The sequence below is a fragment of the Pleurodeles waltl genome, chromosome 3_1 (assembly GCF_031143425.1).
Source record: "Pleurodeles waltl isolate 20211129_DDA chromosome 3_1, aPleWal1.hap1.20221129, whole genome shotgun sequence".
In the NCBI taxonomy this organism is placed as follows: Eukaryota; Metazoa; Chordata; class Amphibia; order Caudata; family Salamandridae; genus Pleurodeles; species Pleurodeles waltl.
Window position 1 is genome coordinate 974,119,531 of NC_090440.1, and position 24,858 is coordinate 974,144,388.

At 48.9% G+C, this 24,858-nt stretch overlaps 1 protein-coding gene across 2 annotated transcripts in view; it reads left to right on the forward strand.

The window, feature by feature from the left end:
- Window positions 1–24,858, forward strand: part of ARID1A (AT-rich interaction domain 1A) — a 593,039-nt gene that overhangs the window by 383,919 nt on the left and 184,262 nt on the right. For both annotated transcript variants that reach the window (XM_069224049.1, XM_069224050.1), the window contains exon 13: window positions 1,792–1,918. In XM_069224049.1, coding sequence (XP_069080150.1) covers window positions 1,792–1,918 — 127 coding nt within the window. The remainder of the gene's footprint in view (window positions 1–1,791; window positions 1,919–24,858) is intronic.

Below are 24,858 nucleotides of genomic sequence, written 5' to 3' on the forward strand. Positions count from 1 at the left end.
AGTAACCATGACAAGGAGGCATTTCCTTACAGATACTTTCAGTGGTGCTCTAGCAACAAATATTTGAAGACGAGAACAAACAAGAAATGTTGCTAACATACCTCTATCTCACTCCTCTCTTGTGTACCAGACTAACACCAGGAGCTCTTCAGATAACAGCTTGTTCACATCCCCAGTGGTGAGGAGATTCTTAGAAGGGGCAAAGAGAATTGCTCCACCTATATCAGTTCCAGCACCATTGTGGAACCTAAATAATGTGCTAATGCTGTTAATGACAGTGCCCTTTGAAGCTTTGCCCAAAAGAGACTTAAAATCATAAACGCTCAAGACAGTTCCTAATCGCAGTCACACCGTTATGCAGAGTAAGCGACTTGCAAGCTTTAGCAAATTCAGGAACGATACCTGTAAATACACAGTGTCAGAGTGGTACTCAAAACAAAACCACAGTTTGCCAAAGGTGATAACCCAGTTTCATGTTAAGCAAAGTATTCAGCTACCATTCTTCTAAGAACTAAAGACACATACAGAAAGAGCCCTAAACAGGTTGGATGTAAGGCGGGCTTTAATGTACTATCTACAAGATACAAAAATGTTTTGCTAAGGAAATCAGTTGTGTGTCTCATTTGCCAAAGCAAACAAGGGCTCCATAGTAACCAAGGGAACAATTTCAAGATTTCTTGTGGAAACAATTGTGCCTTGTTATTCTGGAACAGGTGTAACAGTGCCCACACCCCCAAGAGTGCACTTAGCACGGAAAAACAGCAGCAATATGGGCATCACCACACATTTTTCCTAGGCATTATTGTGTGGATATCCAAGTGAACAAGGAAGCACAGGTGGGACAAAAAGTACTGCAACACCTGTTGCTAACATTTCATCCCAGCCATCCCACAGGAGGGATACCGCTACATGATCTAATGCACAGCATGTGAATCCAGAGAAGGATTCGTGCTGCAAAATGAAATCATTACTTACCAGTAGGCGTAATTTTGCATCTTGAAGAGTTTTCTGGATTCACAGGCGACCCAGCTAAATCCCCGGAAGTGAGAGATGTTACAATCATGTGGGAAAGAATGAAATAAGTAGGTATGCCAAAGAAGAAATTAAAAAATAATCCAAAGATGGCGACTACAGACAGGAACATCTGGGGTGCGGTCTGACGTTACACATGGGGATGACATACCACCAAAAGATGGTCGGCGATGAACAAAAAAAAATGAGAGAGAAGGGAAAAGACAATTTCTGACCCAACCACTAGATGGTGGAATAATGCACAGAAATCTTATCAATCTGCAAAACTACTCCTACTGGTAAGTAAATCTGTTATATCAGGAGGCTGTAAACCAAATCAACTGCCTTTTTGACACCATTTGGCCTTTAAATAACTAATTTTAATGTTTGCTACTGACTGTCCTAGCTACCTTTGCAGTCTCTTCCCTTAAACCTGTGTGCAGCTAGTGGCACAATCCCATGCGACATGGTTTTATAGATAAATGTTCTGAGAAGTATGCTGCACCAAGTGGTTGCATTAGGAATCGTTTGTAGTATTTAAACAGAAAAAGTAAGTGGATGTCTTCTCTGTGCGCGTCTATTGCTTCACTGCTATGAGGTTTGAGATCTACTTTCAATTCCATCTTTAGATTTTGTTTTTGTGTTTAGATTGTTATCCTTTGTAATATTGAACTACATGTATGAAATATCTGCATGCTTGATATTCATGCCTTGTGAGATGATTTTTGAAATGATACACATATTCATGGAATCTGCTCACATATTCTCTCCTTAAAACAGCTGGATCTGGGTCAATGCAAGGTCCCCAGACACCCCAGTCTACTGGCAGTTCCATGACAGATGATCTGAAGCCTCCAACACCGGCATCTACACCTCACAGTCAAATGGGTCCTATGCCCGGAATCAGGTAACAAACAGCTTAAAGCATGCAAACTGCTATTAGTGCTTTCCGAGATTTCCATGAGACTCTCCTATCTATCAGTCAGTCATGGCATGTATAGGTGTAGATGCACATACTGTGCATACTGTTGCCATCTAATGTTGTGCTCAGACGTGTGCATGTTGTTCTTCGAGGAAGTCTTTTCGATTCACGAGCTACCATGACTCTAACTATTGCTGGTAATGAGGATGGGCATCAGCTCCTTAGTAAGATTGTGTTTTTCTCTGCTACCTGGTTCAGACATGCCCCCTCGAGCACCAGGTCTAAACCGTGTGGCATTCTGACTGGGTTCGATTCCTCTACTTAATCGGTTGGAGAAACAGTGCATCTTCATCATTTCCTATCTTGCGAGTTGTCTCTCCTTGGCTTCCGTTGTCGACTACTTTGGTGCCCCTTCGGGTCTTCTTCCAATTCTCAACATCGTAGAATGTGCTCTTAATGGAAAGGACTCCGTTCTGATACTGCCACAAGTGTCAAGCAAAGTACCCTGGGACAGACCTTCATCAGATTTGCAACGTTTGTCTGTTCGCAGACCATCAGGAGGGCTCTTGGTCGGCGTGTCTCGCCTTTGGAAATAAAAAAGACTCTTTGATACCATTGGGATTGTTGCCTTGCTTTGGCATCCATGGTGTCCTGATGTTTGGAAGACACACCAGATTTATTCCGAAAAAACAGGAGAGCAAGGCTGAGCAACAGCCAGAAGCTTCCGAGGCAGAGATCCAACTTTCAGAGCCGGAGGGAACTTGACCTCCCACGAGCCTCCACCATCCCAGCGTCCTTTTGCCAAGGCAGTTGCAGGGAGTACAGCTGCACTATCCTCCATCTCCCAACACTACTCGGAAGCCATTCATAACCCTCAATAGGGTCAAGCATTGCGCTCATAGGCCAGCCACGACGCCTCTGGCTCGCTACTGCCACACGTCTATGGTTGGCACTGAGATACTGAGTCAGGGCAAATGGAAGTACTCCACTCTGCGTCAAAGCATGGCCCTTCCACCTCTGCATGCTCTTAAGGTTCAACCTCACAACTATCCTTGAAGTCGACCTTGGTGCCAAAGACTTAAGAACTGAAATTCAGCTCGGCGCCAATAGTCTATAAGAGTCACTTAACTATGAGGAGATCAACATCCAGAGCACTATCTTCCGTCACCTCCGAGGATCAGTGTAAGGAAATGCCTCCTTGGCATGGTTACCCCCTGACTTTTTGCCTTTGCTGATGCTATGTTTTGAATTGAAAGTGTGCTGAGGCCTGCTAACCAGGCCCCAGCACCAGTGTTCTTTCCCTAACCTGTACTTTTGATTCCACAATTGGCACACCCTGGCATCCAGGTAAGTCCCTTGTAACTGGTACCCCTGGTACCAAGGGCCCTGATGCCAGGGAAGGTCTCTAAGGGCTGCAGCATATCTTATGCCACCCTGGGGACCCCTCACTCAGCACAGACACACTGCTTACCAGCTTGTGTGTGCTGGTGAGAACAAAACGAGTAAGTCGACATGGCACTCCCCTCAGGGTGCCATGCCAACCTCACACTGCCTATGCAGTATAGATAAGTCACCCCTCTAGTAGGCCTTACAGCCCTAAGGCAGGGTGCACTATACCATAGGTGAGGGCACCAGTACATGAGTACTGTGCCCCTACAGTGTCTAAGCCAAACCTTAGACATTGTAAGTGCAGGGTAGCCATAAGAGTATATGGTCTGGGAGCCTGTCAAACACGGACTCCACAGCACCATAATGGCTATACTGAAAACTGGGAAGTTTGGTATCAAACTTCTCAGCACAATAAATGCACACTGATGCCAGTGTACATTTTATTGTAAAATACACCCCAGAGGGCACCTTAGAGGTGCCCCCTGAAACCTTAACCGACTATATGTGTAGGCTGACTAGTTCCAGCAGCCTGCCACAACCGAGACATGTTGCTGGCCCCATGGGGAGAGTGCCTTTGTCACTCTGAGGCCAGTAACAAAGCCTGCACTGGGTGGAGATGCTAACACCTCCCCCAGGCAGGAGCTGTAACACCTGGCGGTGAGCCTCAAAGGCTCACCCCTTTGTCTCAGCCCAGCAGGGCACTCCAGCTTAGTGGAGTTGCCCGCCCCCTCCGGCCACGGCCCCCACTTTTGGCGGCAAGGCTGGAGGGAACAAAGAAAGCAACAAGGAGGAGTCACTGGCCAGTCAGGACAGCCCCTAAGGTGTCCTGAGCTGAGGTGACTCTAACTTTTAGAAATCCTCCATCTTGCAGATGGAGGATTCCCCCAATAGGGTTAGGATTGTGACCCCCTCCCCTTGGGAAGAGGCACAAAGAGGGTGTACCCACCCTCAGGGCTAGTAGCCATTGGCTACTAACCCCCCAGACCTAAACACGCCCTTAAATTTAGTATTTAAGGGCTACCCTGAACCCTAGAAAATTAGATTCCTGCAACAACAAGAAGAAGGACTGCCCAGCTGAAAACCCCTGCAGAGGAAAACCAGAAGACAACAACTGCCTTGGCTCCAGAAACTCACCGGCCTGTCTCCTGCCTTCCAAAGAACTCTGCTCCAGCGACGCCTTCCAAAGGGACCAGCGACCTCTGAATCCTCTGAGGACTGCCCTGCTTCGACGACGACAAGAAACTCCCGAGGACAGCGGACCTGCTCCAAAAAGACTGCAACTTTGTTTCAAGAAGCAGCTTTAAAGAACCCTGCAACTCCCCGCAAGAAGCGTGAGACTTGCAACACTGCACCCGGCGACCCCGACTCGGCTGGTGGAGAACCAACACCTCAGGGAGGACCCCCGGACTACTCTACGACTGTGAGTACCAAAACCTGTCCCCCCTGAGCCCCCACAGCGCCGCCTGCAGAGGGAATCCCGAGGCTTCCCCTGACCGCGACTCTCTGAAACCTAAGTCCCGACGCCTGGAAAAGACCCTGCACCCGCAGCCCCCAGGACCTGAAGGACCGGACTTTCACTGCAGAAGTGACCCCCAGGAGTCCCTCTCCCTTGCCCAAGTGGAGGTTTCCCCGAGGAAGCCCCCCCTTGCCTGCCTGCAGCGCTGAAGAGATCCCTTGATCTCTCATAGACTAACATTGAAAACCCGACGCTGGTTTCTACACTGCACCCGGCCGCCCCCGCGCTGCTGAGGGTGAAATTTCTGTGTGGGCTTGTGTCCCCCCCGGTGCCCTACAAAACCCCCCTGGTCTGCCCTCCGAAGACGCGGGTACTTACCTGCAAGCAGACCGGAACCGGGGCACCCCCTTCTCTCCATTCTAGCCTATGCGTTTTGGGCACCACTTTGAACTCTGCACCTGACCGGCCCTGAGCTGCTGGTGTGGTGACTTTGGGGTTGCTCTGAATCCCCAACGGTGGGCTACCTTGGACCAAGAACTGAACCCTGTAAGTGTCTTACTTACCTGGTAAAACTAACAAAAACTTACCTCCCCCAGGAACTGTGAAAATTGCACTAAGTGTCCACTTTTAAAACAGCTATTTGTGAATAACTTGAAAAGTATACATGCAAATGAAATGATTCAAAGTTCCTAATGTACTTACCTGCAATACCTTTCAAACAAGATATTACATGTTAAATTTGAACCTGTGGTTCTTAAAATAAACTAAGAAAAGATATTTTTCTATAACAAAACCTATTGGCTGGATTTGTCTCTGAGTGTGTGTACCTCATTTATTGTCTATGTGTATGTACAACAAATGCTTAACACTACTCCTTGGATAAGCCTACTGCTCGACCACACTACCACAAAATAGAGCATTAGTATTATCTCTTTTTACCACTATTTTACCTCTAAGGGGAACCCTTGGACTCTGTGCATGCTATTCCTTACTTTGAAATAGCACATACAGAGCCAACTTCCTACATTGGTGGATCAGCGGTGGGGTACAAGACTTTGCATTTGCTGGACTACTCAGCCAATACCTGATCACACGACAAATTCCAAAATTGTCATTAGAAATTGATTTTTGCAATTTGAAAAGTTTTCTAAATTCTTAAAAGACCTGCTAGGGCCTTGTGTTAGATCCTGTTTAGCATTTCTTTTAGAGTTTAAAAGTTTGTAAAAGTTTGAATTAGATTCTAGAACCAGTTTTAGATTCTTAAAAAGTATTCCAACTTTTAGAAGCATAATGTCTAGTACAGATGTGAATGTGGTGGAACTCGACACCACACCTTACCTCCATCTTAAGATGAGGGAGCTAAGGTCACTCTGTAAAATAAAGAAAATAACAATGGGCCCCAGACCTTCCAAACTACAGCTCCAGGAGCTGTTGGCAGAGTTTGCAAAGGCCAACCCCTCTGAGGATGGCAACACAGAGGATGAAGATAGTGACTTGGAGGAAAATTCCCCCCTACCAGTCCTATTTAGGGAGAGCAGGGCCTCTCAAGCCCTGACTCCACAAAATAATAGTCAGAGATGCTGGTTCCCTCACAGGAGGGACCAACAACTCTGAATCACTGAGGATAACTCCAGTGAAGAGGACATCCAGTTAGCCAGGGATGGCCCAAAAGATTGCTTTGAAAGACAGATCCTAGCCATAGAAAGGGAAAGAAAAGAGATGGGCCTAGGACCCATCAATGGTGCAGCAACATAAATAGGGTCAGAGATTCTCCTGACATGTTGAAAATCCCCAAAGGGATTGTAACAAAATATGAAGATGGTGATGACATCACCAAATGGTTCACAGCTTTTGAGAGGGCTTGTGTAACCAGAAAAGTGAACAAATCTCACTGGGGTGCTCTCCTTTGGGAAATGTTCACAGGAAAGTGTAGGGATAGACTCCTCACACTCTCTAAAAAAGATGCAAGAATCTTATGACCTCATGAAGGGTACCCTGATTGAGGGCTTTGGATTCTCCACTGAGGAGTATAGAATTAGATTCAGGGGGGGCTCAAAAATCCTCGAGCCAGACCTGGGTTGATTATGTTGACTACTCAGTGAAAACACTGGATGGTTGGGTAACTGGAAATGAAGTGTATGACTATGTTGGGCTTTATAATTTGTTTATGAAAGAACACATTTTAAGTAACTGCTTCAATGAAAAGTTGCATCAGTATCTGGTAGACCTAGGTCCAATTTCTCCCCAAGAATTGCGAAAGAAGGCAGACCACTGGGTCAAGACTAGGGTAACCAAAACTTCCACTGGGGGTGACCAAAAGAAAGGGGTTACAAAGCCTCCCAGGAGAAAGTGGGTGACACTAGAAAACAAAGAAAAAGAGTCCCCTGTAGGCCCCCATAACCAGACCAGGTGGGTGGGCCCAGAGACACACCCAAAACAAAGGTGGGTACCAGGGTAAGAGCTGGGATGCCACTAAGGCATGGTGCCATAACTGTAAACAGACAGGGCACCACACCAAGGACACTTCTTGTCCCAAAAACAAACCCCCTAGCAAAATCCCAGGGGGTGACCAGTGTAGCCATTGGGGATGACTCCTCAGATGAGGAGGTCTTCATAGCCTTCAACTGGAAAAAGGGCCCAACAGGTGAGTTGGAGATTCAGAGGGAAGTAGACACTTCCACCACCTACAGGTGAAATGGAATCCCAGCCACTGCCCTGAGAGACACTTGTGCCAGTCACACTATTGTGCATGACAGGCTGGTGTTCTCAAACCAGTACATCCCAGGTGAGATTGCCAGAGTAAGAGTTAGCCCAGACAGGGTCACTAATAGGCCTGTGGCTTTTGTGCCCATAGAAGTGGGTGGAACTTTTTAGCTGGAGAAGGGTGGTAGTCAGTACAGACCTCCCCCTTGATTGTCTCCTTGGAAATGACTACCCAGAGGTTAGTCAGAGCCTAAGAGAAGAACTGGTCCAGGGCCAGTCCTCTCCCAAGGATTCTGGAGTGCCTACCTCTGCAGTAAATGCAAGTAGGCCCCAGAAGAAAAAGAAAAGGAAACAGAGTAGGAAAGGTGGACAACCTTTAGCCAAAGGTTCCAGCAAGCAAGGAGGTTCTGCTCCAGTGGGGGAGAACTCCAAAAGTGGCTCTGATAAAATCCAACCTGACCCACAAGAAGTCCTGGCTAGTCAGGCAACTGTTAAGCCTGAGTGGGTGGCTCCTCAGCTAACAGAAGAAAGAGTGGAAGAAGGGTGTTTACTACAAGATGTGGTAACCCCCCACTCTAATACAGCAGACAGGCACCCTGAACCCAAAGAAGCCTGTAACTTAGCCCCTTCCCTTGTAGGTGAAGAGCTAAAGGTGTGGTTCTGGGCACTGACAGCTGTCAGTGGCCTCTGCTGGGTGTTAGCCTTTATGGCTGCACTATCCTTGGCATGGTGGTCTGACCCCATGCCAAATAACAAGTTAGGCCCCCTGACCCTGTTGGTCATGGTGGGGTTACTCCAGCTCTGGGTAACCTCTTTGGGTAAGCTAGGGGTGACCCTAGCTAAGATAAGATTAGCAGAGGTGGATACCTCTGACCTCAAAATAGAGAGAATGGGTAAAGACATAAAAAGCACAGACAAGAGGCAGTTCAGACTAGGTCCTATCACTGTGGAAGTGGGTCAGTTCCCCAGAGGGAATGACCTGAACAGGAGGATGTAAGGCAGAGTAGGCCCTGCAACAAACCAGCCTATTTCCTCTACTCTTCCTCGCCTGACAGACTAGGAAGACTCTTCCAGCTTTGGCTGAGTCTCCTGGCCTGTGGGCTGGGGGGGGCTTGTGTAAGGAAATGGCTCCCTTGTTGCAGTTAGCCCCCACTTTTTGCCTGATACTGATGCTGACTTGACTGAGAAGTGTGCTGGGACCCTGCTAACCAGGCCCCAGCACCAGTGTTCTTTCACCTAAAAGGTACCATTTGATTCCACAATTGGCACACCCTGGCATCCAGATAAGTCCCTTGTAACTGGTACCTCTGGTACCAAGGGCCCTGATGCCAGGGAAGGTCTCTAAGGGCTGCAGCATGTATTATGCCACCCTAGAGACCCCTCACTCAGCACAGACCCACTGCTTACCAGCTTGTGTGTGCTAGTGAGAACAAAATGAGTAAGTCGACATGGCACTCCCCTCAGGGTGCCATGCCAGCCTCTCACTGCCTATGCAGTATAGGTAAGACACCCCTCTAGCAGGCCTTACAGCCCTAAGGCAGGGTGCACTATACCATAGGTGAGGGTACCAGTGCATGAGCACTGTGCCCCTACAGTGTCTAAGCAAAACCTTAGACATTGTAGTGCAGGGTAGCCATAAGAGTATAATGGTCTGGGAGTCTGTTTACAACGAACTCCACAGCACCATAATGGCTACACTGAAAACTGGGACGTTTGGTATCAAACTTCTCAGCACAATAAATGCACACTGATGCCAGTGTACATTTTATTGCAAAATACACCCCAGAGGGCACCTTAGAGGTGCCCCCTGAAACTTAACCGACTGTCTGTGTAGGCTGACTAGTTCCAGCAGCCTGCCACACTAGAGACATGTTGCTGGCCCCATGGGGAGAGTGCCTTTGTCACTCTGAGGCCAGTAACAAAGCCTGCACTGGGTGGAGATGCTAACACCTCCCCCAGGCAGGAATTGTCACACCTGGCGGCTAGCCTCAAAGGCTCACCTCCTTTGTGCCAACCCAGCAGGACACTCCAGCTAGTGGAGTTGCCCGCCCCCTCCGGCCAGGCCCCACTTTTGGCGGCAAGGCCGGAGAAAATAATGAGAAAAACAAGGAGGAGTCACTGGCCAGTCAGACAGCCCCTAAGGTGTCCTGAGCTGAAGTGACTCTAACTTTTAGAAATCCTCCATCTTGCAGATGGAGGATTCCCCCAATAGGGTTAGGATTGTGACCCCCTCCCCTTGGGAGGAGGCACAAAGAGGGTGTACCCACCCTCAGGGCTAGTAGCCATTGGCTACTAACCCCCCAGACCTAAACACGCCCTTAAAATTTAGTATTTAAGGGCTACCCTGAACCCTAGAAAATTAGATTCCTGCAACTACAAGAAGAAGGACTGCCTAGCTGAAAACCCCTGCAGCGGAAGACCAGAAGACGACAACTGCCTTGGCTCCAGAAACTCACCGGCCTGTCTCCTGCCTTCCAAAGATCCTGCTCCAGCGACGCCTTCCAAAGGGACCAGCGACCTCGACATCCTCTGAGGACTGCCCCTGCTTCGAAAAGACAAGAAACTCCCGAGGACAGCGGACCTGCTCCAAGAAAAGCTGCAACTTTGTTTCCAGCAGCTTTAAAGAACCCTGCAAGCTCCCCGCAAGAAGCGTGAGACTTGCAACACTGCACCCGGCGACCCCGACTCGGCTGGTGGCGATCCAACACCTCAGGAGGGACCCCAGGACTACTCTGATACTGTGAGTACCAAAACCTGTCCCCCCTGAGCCCCCACAGCGCCGCCTGCAGAGGGAATTCCCGAGGCTTCCCCTGACCGCGACTCTTTGAACCTAAAGTCCCGACGCCTGGGAGAGACCCTGCACCCGCAGCCCCCAGGACCTGAAGGACCGGACTTTCACTGGAGAAGTGGCCCCCAGGAGTCCCTCTCCCTTACCCAAGTGGAGGTTTCCCCGAGGAATCCCCCCCCTTGCCTGCCTGCAGCGCTGAAGAGATCCCGAGATCTCTCATAGACCTAACATTGCGAACCCGACGCCTGTTCCTACACTGCACCCGGCCGCCCCCGCGCTGCTGAGGGTGAAATTTCTGTGTGGACTTGTGTCCCCCCCGGTGCCCTACAAAACCCCCCTGGTCTGCCCTCCGAAGACGCGGGTACTTACCTGCAAGCAGACCGGAACCGGGGCACCCCCTTCTCTCCATTCTAGCCTATGTGTTTTGGGCACCACTTTGAACTCTGCACCTGACCGGCCCTAAGCTGCTGTGTGGTGACTTTGGGGTTGCTCTGAACCCCCAACGGTGGGCTACCTTGGACCAAGAACTGAACCCTGTAAGTGTCTTACTTACCTGGTAAAACTAACCAAAACTTACCTCCCCTAGGAACTGTGAAAATTGCACTAAGTGTCCACTTTTAAAACAGCTATTTGTCAATAACTTGAAAAGTATACATGCAATTTTTATGATTTAAAGTTCCTAAAGTACTTACCTGCAATACCTTTCAAATGAGCTATTACATGTAGAATTTGAACCTGTGGTTCTTAAAATAAACTAAGAAAATATATTTTTCTATAACAAAACCTATTGGCTGGATTTGTCTCTGAGTGTGTGTACCTCATTTATTGTCTATGTGTATGTACAACAAATGCTTAACACTACTCCTTGGATAAGCCTACTGCTCGACCACACTACCACAAAATAGAGCATTAGTATTATCTATTTTTACCACTATTTTACCTCTAAGGGGAACCCTTGGACTCTGTGCATGCTATTCCTTACTTGAAATAGCACATACAGAGCCAACTTCCTACACTACTCCTTGGATAAGCCTACTGCTCGACCACACTACCACAAAATAGAGCATTAGTATTATCTCTTTTTGCCTCTATCTTACCTCTAAGGGGAACCCTTGGACTCTGTGCATACTATTCCTTACTTTGAAATAGTGCATACAGAGCCAACCTCCTACAATCAGGAACAACCTTTCCTCCAGCGGCTATAAGAGGAACTGAACCCCAGGCAGCAGCAAATTCATATTCAGCCTGAAACTGGCTGAATATTGGCTGAATCTGTTCCTCAGGCCAAAGACTCAAAATTGACTTTTGAAAAGGCCATAATTCCACCTTTGGATATGGCCCTTAAAAACCATTGAAGCACGATAAGGGCACATCACTGCCATCACTATTTCTACCTCGCAATTCACCTCCCCGAACCTCTTCACTACACCACTGACCAGTCTCCCCGCTGCTATCAATGCACCATCCACCAGGATCTCCTCAGGGTTTCCCTGCTTTAGGGTTTGGAGGTCATAGCCCTAGGTCTCCCTACGACCCCTGTGACGCACTCAACCACATGTTGGTCCATGGGATGGGTATGCTGTGGATCCTCCATGTGATGCAGATCAGACCTATAGCCGGCTAAACCATGGCGTAAACCTTGCCTTTCAGTGGTGAACATCTCGTAGGCCTGCAAGTTGACCAGATACTGGAAAAGATTGAGGATTCTGAAACAGAGCCCTGAGTTCCCTGCAGACTCCCTCCATGGGTCACAGCTCCTTTCGTTGATCATAATTCCATGGTGGACCAAAACCACCACTCCAAAAGCATCCACATCCTTTCCCAACCACCAACAGCAGCAAACGCCCCTCACTGGGTTACTATAGGGGAGGATACAATGTCAATAAAGGCTGTGGTAGAGGGAAAGGCACAGCCCCCAAAAGGGCCACATCTGCAAAACAGTGACTCCCTTACCCTTTTCCCCCATCCATGTAACACATGTCAGGGGGAAGGGTGCAGCAGTTTCTGCCCTGTTGGGCGCTGATCACCTCGGACAAGTGGGTTCTAGATGTTATAGCAGAGGCGTCTTGCCTACAACTCTTATAAACACAACCAAGCATCACTCCTGCAGACACAGACTCGCTCTAGAACATCAGCGTCTTCTCAATGAGGAAGTGCATGCACTACTCAGAAAGGAGGCCATAGAATCTGTGTCGTCACAACACCGTGAAAAAGAGGGGTGTACTCCCTATACTACCTGATCCCCAAAAAGGACGGGTCTCTCAGACCCATCCTTGACCTCAGGCCTCTAAACAAGTACCCTCCTGTGAGCACTTCCACATTAAAAACTCCCCAGGATGTCATCCTTGTAGGAAGCTGGCCCAGTGTGTGGTAGACATCTATGGTGTTTGCATCTAATACTGGTCCAAGCAAAGCCCTATTAGTGAGTGTTACAGTTTCTAGGCAGCCAGGGCTCTCTATAGTTGCTGTGGTGAGCACCCAAGACTTATCTAGAAGTCATGTGAAGCACTTGCAATACCACAGTAGTCACACCGTCACTTACCACACTTGAAAGGAACCACACAGTGTTGCAAAAATAAAGGTACTTTATTACAGGCACACCAAACTAGACTACCACTGGTAAACTTCCCCTGGAAGTATGAACACAACTAATATACACAGGTAAGTAATTCGGAAGAACAAATTAGCAAGGGCCCTATAGGAGGGCCAAACCATATAACTAAATGGAATGCGAACGGGTCCCCCCCCACCACAAGTGTATGTGTAGTTAGACAAGTGTTGGGAGAGAGTGGAACCCCAAAAGGTATGTACTAGAAGATCCCCAGCTGCTGTGTGCAGAGAGGTAAATTACCCGTTTACCCATAGGCTAACATGGGAAGTCGCATTTGGAAAATGCAGAATCAGGACAGCACCAGTGGAACCCAAGGGTGGATTCCAGGTGAAGAGGACCTGCAAAACAAGGGGCCAGAGTCCAGTCCACAGAGGAATGTCCAGGTGGGGCAGGAGTTAATGCCCACTGTAGGAAGTTGGCTCTGTATGTGCTATTTCAAAGTAAGGAATAGCATGCACAGAGTCCAAGGGTTCCCCTTAGAGGTAAAATAGTGGTAAAAAGAGATAATACTAATGCTCTATTTTGTGGTAGTGTGGTCGAGCAGTAGGCTTATCCAAGGAGTAGTGTTAAGCATTTGTTGTACATACACATAGACAATAAATGAGGTACACACACTCAGAGACAAATCCAGCCAATAGGTTTTTTGTATAGAAAAATATATTTTCTTAGTTTATTTTAAGAACCACAGGTTCAAATTCTACATGTAATATCTCATTCCGAAAGGTATTGCAGGTAAGTACTTTAGGAACTTCAAATCATCAAAATTGCATGTATACTTTTCAGTTATTCACAAATAGCTGTTTTAAAAGTGGACACTTAGTGCAATTTTCACAGTTCCTAGGGGAGGTAAGTATTTGTTAGGTTTTACCAGGTAAGTAGACACTTACAGGGTTCAGTTCTTGGTCCAAGGTAGCCCACCGTTGGGGGTTCAGAGCAACCCCAAAGTCACCACACCCAGCAGCTCAGGGCCGGTCAAGTGCAGAGTTCAAAGTGGTGCCCAAAACACATAGGCTAGAATGGAGAGAAGGGGGTGCCCCGGTTCCGGTCTGCTTGCAGGTAAGTACCCCGCGTCTTCGGAGGGCAGACCAGGGGGGTTTTGTAGGGCACCGGGGGGGACACAGGTCCACACAGAAATTTCACCCTCAGCGGCGCGGGGGGCGGGCCGGGTGCAGTGTAGAAACAAGCGTCGGGTTCGCAATGTTAGTCTATGAGAGATCTCGGGATCTCTTCAGCGCTGCAGGCAGGCAAGGGGGGGATTCCTCGGGGAAACCTCCACTTGGGCAAGGGAGAGGGACTCCTGGGGGTCACTTCTCCAGTGAAAGTCCGGTCCTTCAGGGTCCTGGGGGCTGCGGGTGCAGGGTCTCTCCCAGGCGTCGGGACTTTAGGTTTCAAAGAGTCGCGGTCAGGGGAAGCCTCGGGATTCCCTCTGCAGGCGGCGCTGTGGGGGCTCAGGGGGGACAGGTTTTGGTACTCACAGTATCAGAGTAGTCCTGGGGTCCCTCCTGAGGTGTTGGATCTCCACCAGCCGAGTCGGGGTCGCCGGGTGCAGTGTTGCAAGTCTCACGCTTCTTGCGGGGAGCTTGCAGGGTTCTTTAAAGCTGCTGGAAACAAAGTTGCATGCTTTTCTTGGAGCAGGTCCGCTGTCCTCGGGAGTTTCTTGTCTTTTCGAAGCAGGGGCAGTCCTCAGAGGAATGTCGAGGTCGCTGGTCCCTTTGGAAGGCGTCGCTGGAGCAGGATCTTTGGAAGGCAGGAGACAGGCCGGTGAGTTTCTGGAGCCAAGGCAGTTGTCGTCTTCTGGTCTTCCTCTGCAGGGGTTTTTCAGCTAGGCAGTCCTTCTTCTTGTAGTTGCAGGAATCTAATTTTCTAGGGTTCAGGGTAGCCCTTAAATACTAAATTTAAGGGCGTGTTTAGGTCTGGGGGGTTAGTAGCCAATGGCTACTAGCCCTGAGGGTGGGTACACCCTCTTTGTGCCTCCTCCAAGGGGAGGGGGGTCACAATCCTAACCCTATTGGGGGAATCCTCCATCTGCAAGATGGAGGATTTCTAAAAGTTAGAGTCACCTCAGCTCAGGACACCTTAGGGGCTGTCCTGACTGGCCAGTGACTCCTCCTTGTTATTCTCATTATTTTCTCCGGCCTTGCCGCCAAAAGTGGGGCCTGGCCGGAGGGGGCGGGCAACTCCACTAGCTGGAGTGTCCTGCTGGGTTGGCACAAAGGAGGTGAGCCTTTGAGGCTCACCGCCAGGTGTGACAATTCCTGCCTGGGAGAGGTGTTAGCATCTCCACCCAGTGCAGGCTTTGTTTACTGGCCTCAGAGTGACAAAGGCACTCTCCCCATGGGGCCAGCAACATGTCTCGGTTTGTGGCAGGCTGCTAAAACTAGTCAGCCTACACAGATAGTCGGTTAAGTTTCAGGGGGCACCTCTAAGGTGCCCTCTGTGGTGTATTTTACAATAAAATGTACACTGGCATCAGTGTGCATTTATTGTGCTGAGAAGTTTGATACCAAACTTCCCAGTTTTCAGTGTAGCCATTATGGTGCTGTGGAGTTCGTTGTTTGACAGACTCCCAGACCATATACTCTTATGGCTACCCTGCACTTACAATGTCTAAGGTTTTGTTTAGACACTGTAGGGGTACCATGCTCATGCACTGGTACCCTCACCTATGGTATAGTGCACCCTGCCTTAGGGCTGTAAGGCCTGCTAGAGGGGTGTCTTACCTATACTGCATAGGCAGTGAGAGGCTGGCATGGCACCCTGAGGGGAGTGCCATGTCGACTTACTCGTTTTGTCCTCACTAGCACACACAAGCTGGCAAGCAGTGTGTCTGTGCTGAGTGAGAGGTCTCCAGGGTGGCATAAGACATGCTGCAGCCCTTAGAGACCTTCCTTGGCATCAGGGCCCTTGGTACTAGAAGTACCAGTTACAAGGGACTTATCTGGATGCCAGGGTCTGCCAATTGTGGATACAAAAGTACAGGTTAGGGAAAGAACACTGGTGCTGGGGCCTGGTTAGCAGACCTCAGCACACTTTCAATTGTAAACATAGCATCAGCAAAAGGCAAAAAGTCCGGGGGTAACCATGCCAAGGTGGCATTTCCTTACACAACCCCCCCCCAAACGAAAGAGGATGAGACTAACCTTTCCCAAGAGAGTCTTCATTTTCTAAGTGAAGAACCTGGAAAGGCCATCTGCATTGGCATGGGCAGTCCCAGGTCTGTGTTCCACTATAAAGTCCATTCCCTGTAGGGAGATGGACCACCTCAACAGTTTAGGATTTTCACCTTTCATTTGCATCAGCCATTTGAGAGGTCTGTGGTCAGTTTGAACTAGGAAGTGAGTCCCAAAGAGGTATGGTCTCAGCTTCTTCAGGGACCAAACCACAGCAAAGGCCTCCCTCTCAATGGCACTCCAACGCTGCTCCCTGGGGAGTAACCTCCTGCTAATGAAAGCAACAGGCTGGTCAAGGCCATCATCATTTGTTTGGGACAAAACTGCCCCTATCCCATGTTCAGAGGCATCAGTCTGCACAATGAACTGCTTAGAATAATCTGGAGCTTTGAGAACTGGTGCTGAGCACATTGCTTGTTTCAGGGTGTCAAAGGCCTGTTGGCAGTCCACAGTCCAGTTCACTTTCTTGGGCATTTTCTTGGAGGTGAGCTCAGTGAGGGCTGTCACAATGGATCCATATCCCTTCACAAACCTCCTGTAATACCCAGTCAAGCCAAGGAATGCCCTGACTTGAGTCTGGGTTTTTGGAGCTACCCAGTCCAGAATGGTCTGGATCTTGGGTTGGAGTGGCTGAACTTGGCCTCCACCTACAAGGTGGCCCAAGTAAACCACAGTTCCCTGCCCTATCTGGCATTTGGATGCCTTGATAGAGAGGCCTGCAGATTGCAGAGCCTTCAAAACCTTCCTCAGGTGGACCAGGTGATCCTGCCAGGTGGAGCTAAAGACAGCAATATCATCAAGATAAGCTGTGCTAAAGGACTCCAAGCCAGCAAGGACTTGATTCACCAACCTTTGGAAGGTGGCAGGGGCATTCTTTAAACCAAAGGCATAACAGTAAACTGATAATGCCCATCAGGTGTGGAGAATGCTGTCTTTTCTTTTGCTCCAGGTGCCATTTTTATTTGCCAGTACCCTGCTGTCAAGTCAAAGGTACTTAGAAATTTGGCAGCACCTAATTTATCAATGAGCTCATCAGCTCTTGGAATTGGATGGGCATCTGTCTTGGTGACAGAATTGAGCCCTCTGTAGTCCACACAAAACCTCATCTCTTTCTTTCCATCTTTGGTGTGAGGTTTGGGGACTAAGACCACTGGGCTAGCCCAGGGGCTGTCAGAGCGCTCAATTACTCCCAATTCCAGCATCTTGTGGACTTCCACCTTGATGCTTTCTTTAACATGGTCAGATTGTCTAAAGATTTTGTTCTTGACAGGCATGCTGTCTCCTGTGTCCACATCATGGGTACACAGGTGTGTCTGACCAGGGGTTAAGGAGAAGAGTTCAGGAAACTGTTGTAGGACTCTCCTACAATCAGCTTGCTGTTGGCCAGAGAGGGTGTCTGAGTAGATCACTCCATCTACTGTCCCATCTTTTGGGTCTGATGACAGAAGATCAGGGAGAGGTTCCCTCTCTGCCTCCTGATCCTCATCTGTTACCATCAACAGATTGACATCAGCCCTGTCGTGGAAGAGCTTAAGGCGGTTTACATGGATCACCCTCTTGGGGCTCCTGCTTGTGCCCAGGTCCACCAAGTAGGTGACCTGACTCTTCCTCTCTAGTACTGGGTAAGGGCCACTCCATTTGTCCTGGAGTGCCCTGGGAGCCACAGGCTCCAGAACCCAGACTTTCTGCCCTGGTTGGAACTCAACCAGTGCAGCCTTTTGGTCATACCAAAACTTCTGGAGCTGTTGGCTGGCCTCAAGGTTTTTGGTTGCCTTTTCCATGTACTCTGCCATTCTAGAGCGAAGGCCAAGTACAATAGTCCACTATGTCCTGTTTAGGCTCATGGAGAGGTCTCTCCCAGCCTTCTTTAACAAGGGCAAGTGGTCCCCTTACAGGATGACCAAACAGAAGTTCAAAGGGTGAGAATCCTACTCCCTTCTGTGGCACCTCCCTGTAAGCGAAAAGCAGACATGGCAGGAGGACATCCCATCTCCTTTTGAGTTTTTCTGGAGCCCCATGATCATGCCCTTTAATGTCTTGTTGAATCTCTCAACTAAGCCATTAGTTTGTGGATGGTAAGGTGTAGTGAATTTATAAGTCACTCCACACTCATTCCACATGTGCTTTAGGTATGCTGACATGAAGTTGGTACCTCTGTCAGATACCACCTCCTTAGGGAAACCCACTCTGGTAAAGATACCAATGAGGGCCTTGGCTACTGCAGGGGCAGTAGTCAACCTAAGGGGAATAGCTTCAGGATACCTGGTAGCATGATCCACTACTACCAGGATATACATATTTCCTGAGGCTGTGGGAGGTTCCAGTGGACCAAACTATGTCCACACCCACTCTTTCAAAGGGCACCCCCACCACTGGAAGTGGAATGAGGGGGGCCTTTGGATGCCCACCTGTCTTACCACTGGCTTGACAGGTGGGGCAGGAGAGGGCAAAACTCCTTAACCATGTTGGACATATTGGGCCAGTAGAAGTGGTTGACTAACCTCTCCACGTCTTGGTTTGTCCCAAATGTCCAGCAAGGGGAATGTCATGGGCCAATGTTAGGATGAACTCTCTGAACAGCTGAGGCACTACCACTCTCCTAGTGGCACCAGGTTTGGGGTCTCTGGCCTCAGTGTACAGGAGTCCATCCTCCCAATAGACCCTATGGGTTCCATTTTTCTTGCCTTTGGACTCTTCAGCAGCTTGCTGCCTAAGGCCTTCAAGAGAGGGACAGGTTTCTTGTCCCTTACACAGCTCCTCCCTGGAGGGTCCCCCTGGGCCTAAGAGCTCAACCTGATAAGGTTCAAGCTCCAAAGGCTCAGTTCCCTCAGAGGGCAGAACTTCTTCCTGAGAAGAGAGGTTCCCTTTCTTTTGCTGTGTTGCAGTTGGCTTCCCAACTGACTTTCCTGTTCTCTTGGTAGGCTGGGCCATTTTTCCAGACTCCAGCTCTACTTTTTCACCCTGTGCCTTGCATTGTGCTCTTGTTTTCACACACACCAGTTCAGGGATACCCAGCATTGCTGCATGGGTTTTTAGTTCTACCTCAGCCCATGCTGAGGACTCCAGGTCATTTCCAAGCAGACAGTCCACTGGGATATTTGAGGAGACCACCACCTGTTTCAGGCCATTGACCCCTCCCCATTCTAAAGTAACCATTGCCATGGGATGTACTTTTTTCTGATTGTCAGCGTTGGTGACTGTGTAGGTTTTTCCAGTCAGGTATTGGCCAGGGGAAACCAGTTTCTCTGTCACCATGGTGACACTGGCACCTGTATCCCTCAGGCCCTCTATTCTAGTCCCATTAATTAAGAGTTGCTGTCTGTATTTTTGCATGTTAGGCGGCCAGACAGCTAGTGTGGCTAAATCCACCCCACCCTCAGAAACTAGAGTAGCTTCAGTGTGGACCCTGATTTGCTCTGGGCACACTGTTGATCCCACTTGGAGACTAGCCATACCAGTGTTACCTGGATGGGAGTTTGGAGTGGAACCTTTCTTGGGACAGGCCTTGTCTCCAGTTTGGTGTCCATGCTGTTTACAGCTATGACACCAGGCCTTTTTGGATCAAAGTTTTTACCCTTGTACCCATTGTTTTGTGAAGAGGCTCTGGGCCCACCCTCCTGTGCAGGTTTTTGGGGGCCTGTAGAAGACTCTTTACTATTTTTAGTTTTGGTTGTCTCATCACCCTTCTGCTGGGGAGTCTTTGTGACCCCTTTCTTTTGGTCACCCCCTGTTGAAGTCTTGGACACCCTTGTCTTGACCCAATGGTCCGCCTTCTTTCCCAATTCTTGGGGAGAAATTGGTCCTAGGTCTACCAGATGCTGATGCAGTTTATCATTGAAACAATTACTTAACAGGTGTTCCTTCACAAATAAATTGTACAGCCCATCATAATTACTTACACCACTGCCTTGAATCCAACCATCTAGTGTTTTCTCTGAGTAGTCAACAAAGTCAACCCAGGTCTGGCTCGAGGATTTTTGAGCCCCCCTGAACCTAATCCTGTACTCCTCAGTGGAGAATCCAAAGCCCTCAATCAGGGTACCCTTCATGAGGTCATAAGATTCTGCATCTTGTCCAGAGAGTGTGAGGAGTCTATCCCTACACTTTCCTGTGAACATTTCCCAAAGGAGAGCACCCCAGTGAGATCTGTTCACTTTTCTGGTTACACAAGCCCTCTCAAAAGCTGTGAACCATTTGGTGATGTCATCACCATCTTCATATTTAGTTACAATCCCTTTAGGGATTTTCAACATGTCAGGAGAATCTCTGACCCTATTTATGTTGCTGCCACCATTGATGGGTCCCTAGGCCCATCTCTTGTCTTTCCCTCTCTATGGCTAGGATCTGTCTTTCCAAAGCCAATCTTTTGGCCATCCTGGCTACTGGATGTCCTCTTCACTGGGGCTATCCTCAGTGATTTCAGAGGTGTTGGTCTCTCCTGTGAGGGAACCAGCATCTCTGACTATTATTTTAGGAGTCAGGGTTTGAGGGACCCTGTTCTCCCTAGATAGGACTGGTAGGGGGGAATTGTCCTCCAAGTCACTATCCTCTTCCTCTGAGTTGCCACCCTCAGAGGGGTTGGCCTTTTCAAACTCTGCCAAAAGCTCCTGGAGCTGTATTTTGGTAGGTTTGGGGCCCCATTGTTATTTTCTTTAGTTTACAGAGTGACCTTAGCTCTCTCATCTGTAGATGGAGGTAAGGTGTGGTGTCGAGTTCCACCACATTCACATCTGTGCTAGACATTATGCTTCTAAAAGTTGGAATACTTTTTAAGAAACTAAAACTGATTCTAGAATCTAATTCAAACTTTTAACAAACTTTTAAACTCTAAAAGAAATGCTAAACAGGATCTAACACAAGGCCCTAGCAGGTCTTTTAAGAATTTAGAAAACTTTTCAAATTGCAAAAATCAATTTCTAATGACAATTTTGGAATTTGTCGTGTGATCAGGTATTGGCTGAGTAGTCCAGCAAATGCAAAGTCTTGTACCCCACCGCTGATCCACCAATGTAGGAAGTTGGCTCTGTATGTGCTATTTCAAAGTAAGGAATAGCATGCACAGAGTCCAAGGGTTCCCCTTAGAGGTAAAATAGTGGTAAAAAGAGATAATACTAATGCTCTATTTTGTGGTAGTGTGGTCGAGCAGTAGGCTTATCCAAGGAGTAGTGTTAAGCATTTGTTGTACATACACATAGACAATAAATGAGGTACACACACTCAGAGACAAATCCAGCCAATAGGTTTTTGTATAGAAAAATATATTTTCTTAGTTTATTTTAAGAACCACAGGTTCAAATTCTACATGTAATATCTCATTCGAAAGGTATTGCAGGTAAGTACTTAAGGAACTTCAAATCATCAAAATTGCATGTATACTTTTCAAGTTATTCACAAATAGCTGTTTTAAAAGTGGACACTTAGTGCAATTTTCACAGTTCCTAGGGGAGGTAAGTATTTGTTAGGTTTTACCAGGTAAGTAGGACACTTACAGGGTTCAGTTCTTGGTCCAAGGTAGCCCACCGTTGGGGGTTCAGAGCAACCCCAAAGTCACCACACCAGCAGCTCAGGGCCGGTCAAGTGCAGAGTTCAAAGTGGTGCCCAAAACACATAGGCTAGAATGGAGAGAAGGGGGTGCCCCGGTTCCGGTCTGCTTGCAGGTAAGTACCCGCGTCTTCGGAGGGCAGACCAGGGGGGTTTTGTAGGGCACCGGGGGGGACACAGGTCCACACAGAAATTTCACCCTCAGCGGCGCGGGGGCGGCCGGGTGCAGTGTAGAAACAAGCGTCGGGTTCGCAATGTTAGTCTATGAGAGATCTCGGGATCTCTTCAGCGCTGCAGGCAGGCAAGGGGGGGATTCCTCGGGGAAACCTCCACTTGGGCAAGGGAGAGGGACTCCTGGGGGTCACTTCTCCAGTGAAAGTCCGGTCCTTCAGGTCCTGGGGGCTGCGGGTGCAGGGTCTCTCCCAGGCGTCGGGACTTTAGGTTCAAAGAGTCGCGGTCAGGGGAAGCCTCGGGATTCCCTCTGCAGGCGGCGCTGTGGGGGCTCAGGGGGGACAGGTTTTGGTACTCACAGTATCAGAGTAGTCCTGGGGTCCCTCCTGAGGTGTTGGATCTCCACCAGCCGAGTCGGGGTCGCCGGGTGCAGTGTTGCAAGTCTCACGCTTCTTGCGGGGAGCTTGCAGGGTTCTTTAAAGCTGCTGGAAACAAAGTTGCAGCTTTTCTTGGAGCAGGTCCGCTGTCCTCGGGAGTTTCTTGTCTTTTCGAAGCAGGGGCAGTCCTCAGAGGATGTCGAGGTCGCTGGTCCCTTTGGAAGGCGTCGCTGGAGCAGGATCTTTGGAAGGCAGGAGACAGGCCGGTGAGTTTCTGGAGCCAAGGCAGTTGTCGTCTTCTGGTCTTCCTCTGCAGGGGTTTTCAGCTAGGCAGTCCTTCTTCTTGTAGTTGCAGGAATCTAATTTTCTAGGGTTCAGGGTAGCCCTTAAATACTAAATTTAAGGGCGTGTTTAGGTCTGGGGGGTTAGTAGCCAATGGCTACTAGCCCTGAGGGTGGGTACACCCTCTTTGTGCCTCCTCCCAAGGGGAGGGGGTCACAATCCTAACCCTATTGGGGGAATCCTCCATCTGCAAGATGGAGGATTTCTAAAAGTTAGAGTCACCTCAGCTCAGGACACCTTAGGGGCTGTCCTGACTGGCCAGTGACTCCTCCTTGTTATTCTCATTATTTTCTCCGGCCTTGCCGCCAAAAGTGGGGCCTGGCCGGAGGGGGCGGGCAACTCCACTAGCTGGAGTGTCCTGCTGGGTTGGCACAAAGGAGGTGAGCCTTTGAGGCTCACCGCCAGGTGTGACAATTCCTGCCTGGGAGAGGTGTTAGCATCTCCACCCAGTGCAGGCTTTGTTACTGGCCTCAGAGTGACAAAGGCACTCTCCCCATGGGGCCAGCAACATGTCTCGGTTTGTGGCAGGCTGCTAAAACTAGTCAGCCTACACAGATAGTCGGTTAAGTTTCAGGGGGCACCTCTAAGGTGCCCTCTGTGGTGTATTTTACAATAAAATGTACACTGGCATCAGTGTGCATTTATTGTGCTGAGAAGTTTGATACCAAACTTCCCAGTTTTCAGTGTAGCCATTATGGTGCTGTGGAGTTCGTGTTTGACAGACTCCCAGACCATATACTCTTATGGCTACCCTGCACTTACAATGTCTAAGGTTTTGTTTAGACACTGTAGGGGTACCATGCTCATGCACTGGTACCCTCACCTATGGTATAGTGCACCCTGCCTTAGGGCTGTAAGGCCTGCTAGAGGGGTGTCTTACCTATACTGCATAGGCAGTGAGAGGCTGGCATGGCACCCTGAGGGGAGTGCCATGTCGACTTACTCGTTTTGTCCTCACTAGCACACACAAGCTGGCAAGCAGTGTGTCTGTGCTGAGTGAGAGGTCTCCAGGGTGGCATAAGACATGCTGCAGCCCTTAGAGACCTTCCTTGGCATCAGGGCCCTTGGTACTAGAAGTACCAGTTACAAGGGACTTATCTGGATGCCAGGGTCTGCCAATTGTGGATACAAAAGTACAGGTTAGGGAAAGAACACTGGTGCTGGGGCCTGGTTAGCAGACCTCAGCACACTTTCAATTGTAAACATAGCATCAGCAAAGGCAAAAAGTCCGGGGGTAACCATGCCAAGGTGGCATTTCCTTACACAACCCCCCCCCAAACGAAAGAGGATGAGACTAACCTTTCCCAAGAGAGTCTTCATTTTCTAAGTGGAAGAACCTGGAAAGGCCATCTGCATTGGCATGGGCAGTCCCAGGTCTGTGTTCCACTATAAAGTCCATTCCCTGTAGGGAGATGGACCACCTCAACAGTTTAGGATTTTCACCTTTCATTTGCATCAGCCATTTGAGAGGTCTGTGGTCAGTTTGAACTAGGAAGTGAGTCCCAAAGAGGTATGGTCTCAGCTTCTTCAGGGACCAAACCACAGCAAAGGCCTCCCTCTCAATGGCACTCCAACGCTGCTCCCTGGGGAGTAACCTCCTGCTAATGAAAGCAACAGGCTGGTCAAGGCCATCATCATTTGTTTGGGACAAAACTGCCCCTATCCCATGTTCAGAGGCATCAGTCTGCACAATGAACTGCTTAGAATAATCTGGAGCTTTGAGAACTGGTGCTGAGCACATTGCTTGTTTCAGGGTGTCAAAGGCCTGTTGGCAGTCCACAGTCCAGTTCACTTTCTTGGGCATTTTCTTGGAGGTGAGCTCAGTGAGGGCTGTCACAATGGATCCATATCCCTTCACAAACCTCCTGTAATACCCAGTCAAGCCAAGGAATGCCCTGACTTGAGTCTGGGTTTTTGGAGCTACCCAGTCCAGAATGGTCTGGATCTTGGGTTGGAGTGGCTGAACTTGGCCTCCACCTACAAGGTGGCCCAAGTAAACCACAGTTCCCTGCCCTATCTGGCATTTGGATGCCTTGATAGAGAGGCCTGCAGATTGCAGAGCCTTCAAAACCTTCCTCAGGTGGACCAGGTGATCCTGCCAGGTGGAGCTAAAGACAGCAATATCATCAAGATAAGCTGTGCTAAAGGACTCCAAGCCAGCAAGGACTTGATTCACCAACCTTTGGAAGGTGGCAGGGGCATTCTTTAAACCAAAGGGCATAACAGTAAACTGATAATGCCCATCAGGTGTGGAGAATGCTGTCTTTTCTTTTGCTCCAGGTTTCATTTTTATTTGCCAGTACCCTGCTGTCAAGTCAAAGGTACTTAGAAATTTGGCAGCACCTAATTTATCAATGAGCTCATCAGCTCTTGGAAT